General features: G+C 36.0%; 2 protein-coding genes across 2 annotated transcripts; one reads left to right on the top strand and one right to left on the bottom strand.

Moving 5' to 3' along the window:
- Positions 1-927: 927 nt before the first annotated feature.
- LOC109193953 (pentatricopeptide repeat-containing protein At2g40720) lies at positions 928-3,571 on the top strand. The gene has a single exon (XM_019344784.1). The coding sequence runs from the start codon at positions 957-959 to the stop codon at positions 3,486-3,488; it is 2,532 nt and encodes an 843-aa protein (XP_019200329.1). The 5' UTR covers positions 928-956; the 3' UTR covers positions 3,489-3,571.
- A 419-nt stretch (positions 3,572-3,990) lies between these two features.
- LOC109193956 (transmembrane protein 87A-like) lies at positions 3,991-7,636 on the bottom strand. The gene is made up of 5 exons (XM_019344788.1): positions 7,208-7,636; positions 5,380-6,313; positions 5,127-5,222; positions 4,845-4,981; positions 3,991-4,601 (listed from the first exon to the last, which is right to left on the bottom strand). The coding sequence occupies exons 1-5, from the start codon at positions 7,468-7,470 to the stop codon at positions 4,418-4,420; spliced, it is 1,614 nt and encodes a 537-aa protein (XP_019200333.1). The 5' UTR covers positions 7,471-7,636; the 3' UTR covers positions 3,991-4,417.
- Between the last annotated feature and the right edge of the window lie 4,989 nt (positions 7,637-12,625).

The raw sequence follows: 12,625 nt of genomic DNA, 5'->3' as shown, positions 1-12,625 counted from the left end.
GTGTTAGTAGACCGTTATCTTTTTTTTTTTTTTTTTTTTTTTTTTTAATTGTGTGACTTTTCTTCTTTATTTTCACATTTTGCGGTTTCACTTTAATTTGAGGTGAACAAAGATTTCGGACATTCATAAATTATGAATTCATGCATGCACATTCACTTTGGAACCATGCCTACACATTCCCGTCCGAAATCACGGACATTCATAAATTATGAATCCATGCCTGCACATTCACTTTGGAACCATGCCTACACATTCACTTTGGAACCATGAGATTATGAATTTTCTGTTATGAGATTATGAATTTTCAGTTATGAGATTATGAATTTTCTGTTATGCGATTATGAATTTTCTGTTATGAGATTATGAATTTTCATTACATTCATAATTTCGGACATTCATAAATTATGAATTCATGCCTGCAAATTCACTTTGGAACCATGCCTACATATTCCCGTCCGAAATCACGGACATTCATAAATTATGAATCCATGCCTGCACATTCACTTTGGAACCATGCCCACACATTCACTTTGGAACCATGAGATTATGAATTTTCTGTTATAAGATTATGAATATTCTGTTATGAGATTATGAATTTTCTGTTATGAGATTATGAATTTTCTGTTATGCGATTATGAATTTTCATAAAATTCATAATCTCATAACAGAAAATTCATAATTTGATCAAACGCGCGCTGTTAACTTCACATCCGCGATTTATTTTTTATTTATTTTTTTTTTTTTTGCCTAAAAACGATGTCGTTTTGCCTTGTGTTCACCATTCTCGGTGAACACGATTCCATGGCATAATTTGCGATAAAAAAAAATTGCCAAAATGGGCTTGTTCACGAGCTTAGACTATTGGGCCTATAGTTTCTTTCAGTCTGCTATATCTTTGAAAAAAAAGAAAAAAAAAAAGTGCGCCATTGCAAAATTTGAGCTTCCAGGATGATGCTATGCATCTAGGATCGTTCATTTCCAGAAAATTTTGCACTTTGAAGCAAACCCATTCTTCATCACACCTCAACTTGAATATCAAAGCTTTGGTCCAGAAAGGTCAGCATTTTGAAGCTCTGCAATGCTACTCCAAAGAACCTCTCAAAACTTTCAAACTCACCTTCCCAGCTCTCCTCAAAGCCTGCGCGTCTCTGCAGAGCCTGAGCATCGGAAGGACCATCCACGCCACGATAATTGTGATGGGTATGCAGTGCGACCCTTACATGGCCACCTCGCTTATCAACATGTATGTGAAATGCGGGTCAATCTGCAATGCAATACAGGTGTTCGACCATATTCCCAAGTCGGAAGACGTGACTGTGTGGAACGCTATGATTGATGGGTATTTCAAGAACGGGTTTCGCAAGGATTGCGTGGCTCAGTTTCGCGAAATGCAGGCGTTGCGGGTGAAGCCCGATGGGTATACTCTTAGCATTCTTCTTGGAGTGTTCTCTGGGGTTTCAACGGGGAAGGAAATTCACGGCTATGTGATTCGAAACTCGTTCGAGGGCGACCCTTTTATCGTGACGGCTCTGGTTGATATGTACACAAAATGTGGCAGGGCAATGGATGCCTGGAACGTGTTTGAGAGCCAGGGAGACAAGAGCAATGTTGTTATATGGAATGCAATGATGAGTGGGTTTTGTGAAAATGGGTTGTGGAATAGGAGCTTGGAGTTATATTCATTATTAAGAGAAAGGAATTATGAAATCATGTCAAGCACTTGCTGCAGTGTATTGACTGCCTGTTCTGAGGGTGAAGATCTTGAGTTTGGCAGGCAGGTCCATTGTGATGTTGTTAGGATGGGGTTTGGGTCTGATCAGTATGTTCATACCTCTCTATTAACCATGTATGCAAAGTGTGGACTGATAGAGGATGCAGAGAAAGTTTTTGGTTCTGTATTAGGGAAGGGGGTCGAAACGTGGAATGCTATGGTCTCTGCTTATGTAGGTAATGGCTGGGTTCATGAATCTCTGCTTACTTACAATCAAATGAAAACAAGAGTTGTTGCATCTGATTCTTTCACAATATCAAATATTTTAACTTCGTGTAGTATAATTGGTTATTATGATTTTGGTAGATCGATTCATGCTGAACTGATAAAAAGACCAGTGCAAGCTTTTGTTTCAGTGCAAAGCGCACTGATGACCATGTACTCGAAATGTGGGAAACTAGAGGATGCTCTCGAGGTTTTCAGGAGAATGGAGGAGAAGGATGTGGTTGCGTGGGGTGCCATGGTGTCGGGTTTTTACAAAAATAAACGATATGAAGATGCAGTTGGTTTATGTAAAGAAATGGTGAGTTTCTATATGAAGCCAGACCGAAATATATTGGTGATGGCGATAAATGCCAGTGTGGGGGTTGAAAGTCTAGAGTTAGGCTGCTCTTTCTTTGGGCTCGCTATTAAGCTTGGGCAGGAATCAGATGCTTTTGTGGGGAGTTCTTTGATGGATCTTTATTCAAAATTTGGGCAGCCAGAAATGGCTAAAAGAATATTTTCTGGAGTTTCCAACAAGAACGTGGTGGTTTGGAATTCTTTAATCTCGTGTTATGCCCAAAATGGCCTCCCGGAGCTGTCTATCTCTGTTCTTCCCCAAATTGTACAGCACGGCTTAATCCCGGATGCTGTTTCAGTCACTACTGCACTTGCTGCAGTTTCATCAGTAGCAGCACTACTTAAAGGGAAGGCCATTCATGGTTACCTTATAAGATATCAGATCCAAGAAGATAATCAAGTGGGAAACGCCTTGACTGATATGTACATCAAAAGCGGATGCTTGAAATATGCAGAATGTATTTTCAATAACATGCCTGGTAGAAGCTTGGTCACGTGGAATTCTATGATTGCCGGTTATGGATCCCATGGCGAGTGCTTCAAAGCCATCAACTTGTTCGGTGAAATGAGAAGATCCGAAATTACACCAGATCATGTAACCTTCCTTTCCTTAATCTCTGCCTGCAACCATTCCGGTTTAGTAGATGAAGGCTTGAAGCTGTTCCAGTTAATGAGAGAGTATACGATCGAGCCTCAAATAGATCATTATGTCAATATCGTGGACCTGCTTGGTCGTACTGGGCAGTTGGATGATGCCTACAATCTCATACTGAACATGTCGATGGACCCTGAACCGAGCATCTGGCTATGTTTATTGTCTGCTTGTCGAGTCCATCGTAATGTAGAGCTCGGGGAGCTGGCTGCCCAGAACCTCCTGAAGATGGAAGAAACCCGAGGTAGCAATTATGTTCAAGTGCTGAATCTGTATGGGGAGGCTGGGATGAAAGAAAAGGCGGCAAATTTGAGGGCTCAGATGAAGCAGAAAGGGTTGAAGAAGATTGGTGGATGCAGTTGGATTGAGGTGAAAGATAGCACTGATGTTTTCTTCTCAGGTGATTCATCCTCCCCCAGGACAATTCAGGTATATCACACTCTTCATAGTCTCAGAAGTATTATGAAATGGAAAGGTGATTATAGTGAAAGTTGCCTACAATGACTTCATTCTTCTCATTTATCAACTCAATATTGTGTATCCTGATATTATAAATTATGAAAAATTCTATGGTGTTAATTGACACTTGTGGCTTCTATACTGCATACAACCATTTTTGCTTTTTGGATTATACAAGTATTACAAGCACGAGTTGACAATACACGGTACAACACGAAAAGTATACACTATTGTGAGTTTGTGACCAAATTTTCAATAAGGTAAGAGGCTTTGCCTTCATAATGGGGCAACCCCAGAGCTAAGTTGATCGTATTATTGGCTTGATAACCACAACTCCACGACATATCAAATTATACTTCCTGTAGGAACGGCCTACTGGCCTTCTTGGTTTGAACTGATCAGCTATCGACAATTTAGACTGATTTGCCTTTTTGTGGTATTTTGCTAACTATGATTACAAGGCGAGATTTACCTAATGCACACACTTGGGTTGTGACTGCATGTTTCTCTCGTGAACCAAAAAAGAAAAAGAACACAACGATCTTTCTTTCTTCAAATGAATATCAGATGAACAATCAAGAATTTTGTGTATGGAATACCAGATATGAGGTCTAAACACAATCTAATTCATTATCAAGCTTTTCACACACAATAGTTTATCAATGAATTACCCTTGAATATGCATGCCATAGTTGTTTCAGTTATACCTCTATATGAGAGCTCAGCTCTTGACCTTCTTCACAAAATGAAACTATAACCCTCATCTTTCACCAACACTTCTAGCAGAAAGAAAGTCCCTTTCGGTAGTTTAACGGTTTTCTGTCAAAATCTCCTTCAGCTCCTCTGTCTCTGCCCAGGCGTTTATTGCAGTCTGTTCTCAAGCGTTTTACAGAAAAATGTGAAAGGAGTGGTTAGCGCGTCTAGGAAAACTTGTGTATGAAGGAATGGACAACAAAATGGCGAAGATGAAAATGTCATTCTCTCTTGTCCTCCTCCACAACTTCTGCTAGTCCAAACACGTGCTCTGTTGACATTGATGCCTTCCTTTCCTTTCTTTCCAGTTTGCTCGTGAAGTCTCCTGCCACTTTTTTTACCCCACTGGCTGTCAGGGACAACGCCTCTTCCTCATCATCGCCAACTTCCTCAGAGTATGAGTATCTGCACAAATTTGCATTCAAAATCATAACCCCCCCGCTTTCCCTTCATCGTCTGATTGGATTCTCAGAACCCAAAGTCGAGATATTTTCTCAGAACTTCGCATTGCAGCAACTAGGAGGGATAAGGTTTTACTTAACCGTATAGGAGGTTGATACATCATTGATCAATTAGTGGGATTAATCGGATAAAAAGGGTTAATGAGTGGATTGCTAATAATAATAGAATAAGTATAGGATCCTGTACCTGGTAGGGTTATATGAAGGATCCCAGAGAACACATATCATCACCAACAGCAAATAGGCTAATAAAATCCAGAAAGCCGGAATAATCCAGGCTCTTCGCCACAATTCACTCAAAGGGTCACTTGCATTGAAGTATAACTAAACCATAAACCAAAAACCAAAAACCAGAAAACCATTGTTATTGTGGGTCATCAAAATCGAAATGCAGAGACATTAGGAAAAGGAGAAAGTGATTTTCCATTAGTCTGAGTAAAGAAACGGAAGAGAAAGGAGGGAAGAAAACCTCATAACCTATCCAGGCAACAGAAAGCAGAACTGAAATGGCAAGAGCATTGGTGAACCTTCTGTACAACTCAAGTTTGGCGTGGCTTCTCCGAACCTGAATTCCACATAGGTCAAGAATTTCAGTTGCATAGAAAGTGTGTACCTTTGTTCTAGTCCCATCCCAATTGAAGAGAACAGAAATATGCATTCAAATTAAGCACCCATAGATGGAAATAGTTATGAGCTTCCATGACAAGGGACCATATCATCACCTGAAGTTTCTCTAAAGTCTTCGATAATGATGAAAAAATCCAGACGATGAAGCAGGAATCCAGTAAAGCAACGGGTAGTACCAAGAAGAGCCTTGCCTTTCCAGAAAAGTCATTGATGTTCCCCAAATGCTCGACAAGCTCAAGAGCTTCAGAAGCCAGAAAGTATACCGCACCAAGAAGTAGTACTTTTGAGGTTATCCCTCCAAGGGTGGGTCTCACAACACCGTAACCCATTGCAACCACTAGAAGAAGTAGCCTTGAGACGGTTTTCTTGATGGCACTGAAGGTAACTGCCCAAATGGTAATTCCCATTGGCCTGCTTCCTGTGGAATTAAAATTGACATATTCAAAATACCAAAGAGCCATTTCACACATTCCAAGCCCAATAACAGCAGTTATGTGGTAGTGCAACTGTATTATATCCCTCCAGTATCTCGAGAACCGCAAAAACCATACGAGACCAAGAATGAGGTACGCCAGAGACATCAGGCCGTAAAATGTCATGAGTGGTGCCATCTTCCCCGGTAGATAACCTTCTGGATTTCTCCAAACAGTCTTTCCACTAATCAATGTGCCCTTGAGTTCTGGGTTGCAAAACATGAAATATAGATAATACATTCCCGTCTTATTGATTTCAATGTTTTGAAGCATCATATATGCCTCTTCATTTTTTCCCTCAAAAGAAGTCTGAATTCGTTTAGGCCACCCAGGGTTGTTAGGATCTTGGCGTATGATAACCTCTCCTACCTTACACGATCCATCCTTGGCAAGATCTGGGGTGCAGCATATTGCATCAGAGTTGAGATAATAGCCACCAATTCTATCCCTATCTTTGACGTCCAGTATAATGGCCTCAACCATTCCCGTACTCTGCTGCATCTCATTTTGCCTATTTGCAGCCTCTTTTGTCCTTCTAAAGGTGATGGACTCAAATCTGAAACAATGTGGGAAGGGAGAAGTAAACTGTTCATCCTATTTGGTTCACAATTTTTCGTTTATCAAAAATAACCGAATCATGATGGTTCTAGTTTAGAATAATTTTCAGTACTCAAGTGATTCAAAACATGCAAAACTTGGAAGTGTGGAAGTGACAACAGACAATATGATGGAAAATTCTTTAGTACTTAAACTACCATTAGAACAAAACTCTGAATTGAGAACACTGAAGGTTATTATATCCATGACTTAAATCTCATTTCGTTTCCCTGTTTTCTACACACCTCTGGCTTCATGACTGTACACACTGGCTAAACAACAGGATTCTACACACCTCTCCCTTGAATTTGAAGCAAATAAGACAGAGAAAATTGCATTTTTGATCCTTCAGTTATACCCATGGTACAAGCTTAGTCCCTGAGTTATATGCGTGACCATCTTTAACCCCTAAGTTATGCACAAAACAGTCCCTCGGGGACTATTTCTACCACCAATTTGTCACTTAATAAAGTGGCTAAATCGACACTCCATGCATAATTTATGAGTTAAAGATGATTACACATATAACTCAGAGATTAAGTCTGTACCACATGTATAACTAGATGACAAAAATGCATTTTTTTATTTCAATCCAATCAACAAGCAATACTCCTAGAACCAACTTTCCATACAATGCAGCTATGCAAATTCAAAAGAAAAAATGATAAATATCTCAAACCAAAAGAATGCAAACAGGCAGACAAAACAAGCAGTAAATATACTCAAAATGGCACAATGTTGACCAACAAAAATCAAAATAATAGTACCAACAATGACAATAGAATAGAAATGGGAAATAGGGCAAGTGAAGAAATGAACAAAAAAAAAAACAAAAAGATTGAATCTTTGATACCTGATGAATGACTTGCCATTGAGTGGTTTATTGGCGTCTTCAGGAGAGGGTTTGGGAGGGTCCTGTTCCTGCACCTTGGAAGCGTAAAGCCCTTCACTGCCGCCATGGAAGAAGAAGGAATTGAAGCGAGGAATGAAAGCCTCGTTCCCATATTCGTGGATCGACCCTTCCACCCCTATAACCCCACTCCCCACAATCACAAATTGAAATACCCACATTATGCCCATCATCAGATCACATTCATTATTTCCCCTGTATCTCATTTCACTCTCTCTTGCCCTTTCTTTTCAATTTCTTTCTCTCTCTATATATATTATATAAAATGTATATGCGTGTGTATAATATATGGGTTAAAAAATGTTGGGAAATCCCAGAGCAGAATGGAAGAAAGTGACTGGAGTTCTTGTAGTCCGTACAAGTTTGGTTCGATTTGGTTTGCTGCGTCAAGGAGTCAGACAAATGACCTATTAAAGTATGTAATTAATCCTCATAGGTTCAGGTTCATAGTCCCTTCATCAACTTTTCTTGGTTAAAGTACTACATGCCTTTTGTTTAATTTAATTCTTATATTTTTATTTTGTTCAGTTTAGTCTTTCTATGTAATATAATCACTGTTGCAAAAATCAGTCTAGCCTCTAAGCACTCCGGGACCGTGGCGATTTTCCCTCTAGGCGTCCGCCTAGGTGATCGGCTGCCTACGCGTCCGCCTAGCGCCTAACTCGACCGACTTAGCCGCCTAGCGTCTAGCTTGGTCGAGTTAACTTGTCCATTTCGATCGAGTTAACCCGGTCAGCTCGACCTTGCTAATTTTTTTCATTATATAGATATATATATATATATACTAGTTTTTTTACGCGATTTGCGCGAATGGGATAATGCCCAATGATTATTTTTAAATAAGTATTTCAAAGTATATCAACGCAATATTATATCGGAGATGTTCATGCATATGTAAATAAATATTAAATTTATTTATTTAAATCGGTAATTCAAAATATATAAATGCAAGATAATATTTATTGAATTTTCTAATTCCCCTACATATTTCATGCATTGTGAGATGTGTGTCGTAGGTTATCATGTGAAAGTATTGAACAAAATATTAATATTTATTATATTTGTATAAAATACTTGGTAAATAAATATATATAATGTATTTTGTATTATAACTTTGATATTTAATTACAAGATAATGTAAAAAGAAGACAATGGACAATGCACTGAATATAATAAATTAATAAATTTGAAGGTAATGAATCTTTTAATTGTAGAAAATAAAGATAATATAACTAATGAAATTATATCTATTTTAAAATTTTTTTATAATGAATTATTTTTTTTAAAAAAAATAAAGGCATTATAGACATCTACTTCTAAATTAATTAAATGCATATGTATTATTTTTTGTTGTAGTTACTACTTTATTTAGTTTAATAAAAGTAATAAAGTGGCGTATATACTTTTCATCAACAATAATGCAATCATTGATTTTTTTTAAAAAACATACAAAAAATATTAATGCAAAAGTATAATTGAAATATTAAGTTTTTTTCTGATCTAAATAATCAAAAGAATATTAAGTTTTTTTCTGATCAAATGATTTTTAAAGTTCTTGATTTATAATTTTTGATGCTTAACTTTGAATGTTATGTATTTAGTCAAACTAATTATTTGAACAAAGTTTATGTTAAATTTTATATTATATATATTTTAAATATATTTTAACATATTCGTAGTATATGTTTAACAATTATGCCAACTCTAATTAAGATGTGGTTCAAAACTAAGACTTTTCTTATAGAAATTAATGTGTAAGTTAAAATAATAAATACTTAACGGAATATTCCGTTACTAAAGTTTATGCTAACGGAATTTAAGTTATTTAAGGGAAGAAAATAATATAATAGAGGGTAAATAAGGAAAATCAATAAAAAATACTAAAATAAAAATAATATGAACCATTCATTTTAAGAAACAATAGTATAATATGAACCATTCATTTTAAGAAACAATAGTATAATATGAACCATTCATTTTAAGAAACAATAGGACCGACATTTTTTTGTTCCAGTTAAGGGCCTAACATTATTGGCACTTATTAGAATTGTAGAGATGTAGATGTAGATTTAGATGTAGATGTAGATATATATATATATATATATATATATATATATATATATATATATATATATATAGATACACACCCATACATATATATAATATGACGTATATATACCCGTAGACTAGTTTGATACTTTGAATCTTTGGATGATTGAAGTATTTGAGTATTTCATATTTGCGTATTTTTTTAAATTTTTTAATATTGTTTTGATGTAATGACTTGTAAATTATCATTATTTCATTTATTTGGATGTGTTATTTGATTTAATGTTGAAAACATCCTCATTAAAATTGTCAAACTGTAAGTTTACCACTGTTTTTTTTTGCTCCCGCCTAACGCTGCCTAGATTCCGCCTAGGCGCTGCCTGGGAGCCTAGCGCCTACTGCAACCATGGATATAATTAAGAACAATAGTTAACGGTGTTAATATTACCGTTAATTTAGCTTATGCGGCGCTGATATCATTGCTATGACATACTAATTTATTTTGGACATACTAATTTAATATATTGCCTTATTGGTGGTAAAAAATAATTAATTTTAAATATTTATAAAGTAATATATGAGTAGGAATATAAATATCATGATGTGACAATGATGATGTCAGCGCCATGTAACCTAAGTTAACACTAATATTAACACCGTTAACTATTGTCTTTAACCACACCACTTTTAAAGTGCATAGACTAAATTGAACAAAACACTATAGTACGGGGATCTCGTAGGTATTTTGACCACTTTTCTTCATTTATTTTCAAGTACCGAACAATAAATCCACATTTTGTAAAATAAGATTAATCTAATCAAGTTTTAAATATCTGTCCTCGAAAGAAGTAAGTGAGTAGGCTGGGTGGAACATAATATATGTATTTAAAAACTATAGAAGATAACACTTTTCGTCTCTAAGTTATAAGGTGACTGTAGAATTCGTCCCTGAGTGTTTGTCATGCTCATTTTTCGTCCTTAAGTTAACATTAGCGTTGCACCTTTCGTCCTTTCATGCTCACTTTTTGTCCCTGAGTTATACTAAAATTGCACATTTCGTCCCTAATATTTTATTAGTAAATGGACAAAAAGTGCAACGTCAATGATAACTTAGCTTAGAGACAAAAAAATAAATATGTCCAACACTTATGGACGAATTCTACAATTAACTTATAAATTAGGGACGAAAATTACAATTTTCTCTAAAAATTATAAGTTTAATTATTATCCTTTTTAGTATTGTTTATCTCTCTTGTGGTTACTCTGCATAGGCCGAGTGAACTTAATTTCACTGTGTTATTAATTCAAGGAGTTTTTAATTAGTACTCCGTATAGGTTGAATGTAGTGGACATGTTAACAAATATGATGAATGTTAATTATACAAATAAGAAATGTAGTCATAGGTAATGTTTATTTTTTTATTTTTTATTTTATTTTATTTTTTTACCGGTAGAAGACTAGAAGAGAACCCCCCCAAAAAAAAAAAAATTATTATTAATGACTCTCCTCAAACGAGAAATACATAGACTATCTTTAGTCCACAATTGCTACAAACTTACAACTTCATAAAAGATAACTCGAGCACTCGAATACTCCAAACATGTTAAAGAGAAGCATTAGTACAAAATGAATTATCTGTATTTGAAGTAAAGGATTATTTACATCTAAAATACTTCAGACACAAATTGGTTAAACAATTTGTGTCTTAGGTAACATCAGACACAGATTGTGTGACATACAATCTGCGTCTGGTCCTATATATATGTGTCACTTAAATTTCTCACTGATAACCTATATCTCATTTACATGATTCTAATAATTCAGAGATTTCTCACTGGACCTCAAGATACTATACGTCACCCCTGTAACCCAATTCACTACCATTGTCTCAAAATCATACTATAAATAACACAACGAAAGCCCATTCCTAATGCCATTTGAATGGCCTCAAAGGATTGCCTACACTTCAAATTCATCCTAACTATATGTACCAATATTACTAGTTAATTAATGTTAATTTCGAACATATTTAACATAATATATTATCGATTTTAACATTATCAAGACTTGAAACTAAAATCTCATAAATACGATGACACTATCAAACTTAAAAATATATTTATTTAGAAAAAAGGATAAAACTCAAACTCTATAAAGTCTGATGTGTGAGTATGATAGAATGCTTAGAGCTTGATAGGCTGTTTTAGTGAGGGAATTGAAAGGGAGAAAAGTTGTTTATTCATTATTGAAGCAAGCAGAAGAAGAAGTTACAGAGAGAGATAGGAAGCAGCAGCAGCATTATATATGCTGGCAGCCATGTAACAGAATTAACAGAATGAAAGGAAAAGGAAATTACAAAAAAGCCCTTAAAGGCTAGGCTAATATGTTAAACAGACAACCAGTTAAGCAACAAGTAACAAACTTATTATTTTGACACCCCCCCCCCTAAGCTGGAGCATGAATGTCTTGAAGGCCCAGCTTAGAGTGGAAAATATCAAAACATGGCTTAGGTAAGGCCTTGGTAAAGCCATCTGCAGTTTGTCCCTTGAATGAAATGGAAAGCAGTTTTACAACACCTTCATTAACCTTTTGCTTGACCACATGACAATCAATCTCAATGTGCTTAGTTCGTTCATGAAACACATGATTCTCTCCAATAGCTATAGCAGATTGATTATCACAAAACAATACACTTGGACTGTCAGGATGCACTTTCAAATCTGCCATCAAATATAAGAGCCATTGAATTTCACACACAGAAGAAGCCAAAACCCTGTATTCTGCCTCTGAAGATGATCTAGAAACAGTGGCTTGCTTCTTTGTTTTCCAAGAAACCAATGATTCCCCTAAGTAAATGCAGAAACCAGTGATGGATTTCCTTGTCTCTGGACAAGTAGCTCAGTCTGAATCTGAAAAGCCATAGAGCTTGAGGTGAGACTTGGCTGGATAAAACAAGGCTTTGCCAGGATCCCCTTTCAAATATCTTAATACTCTGTGAGCTGCAACAAGATGAATGTCTCTAGGCTGATCAACAAACTGACTTAGCTGTTGAACAGCATAAGTGATATTTGGCCTAGTATTTGTGAGATACAATAGCTTTCCTATTAATCTTTTGTAGACTTCAGGGTTATCAAGTTGTGTTCCTTCAGTATTGGTGAGTTTCTGTCCTGCAGTGAAGGGAGTGTATGCAGGTTTAGCTTCCAGAAAACCATATTCTTTCAAGATATCTAGGGTGTACTTTCTTTGACATAGATTGAGGCCATTAGGGGATCTGAAAGCTTCTATTCCAAGGAAATAATTCAACTGTCCAA

This window comes from Ipomoea nil, unplaced genomic scaffold (genome assembly GCF_001879475.1).
Source record: "Ipomoea nil cultivar Tokyo-kokei standard unplaced genomic scaffold, Asagao_1.1 scaffold1932, whole genome shotgun sequence".
Classification (NCBI taxonomy): domain Eukaryota; kingdom Viridiplantae; phylum Streptophyta; class Magnoliopsida; order Solanales; family Convolvulaceae; genus Ipomoea; species Ipomoea nil.
This window is presented reverse-complemented; position numbering and strand designations above follow the sequence as displayed.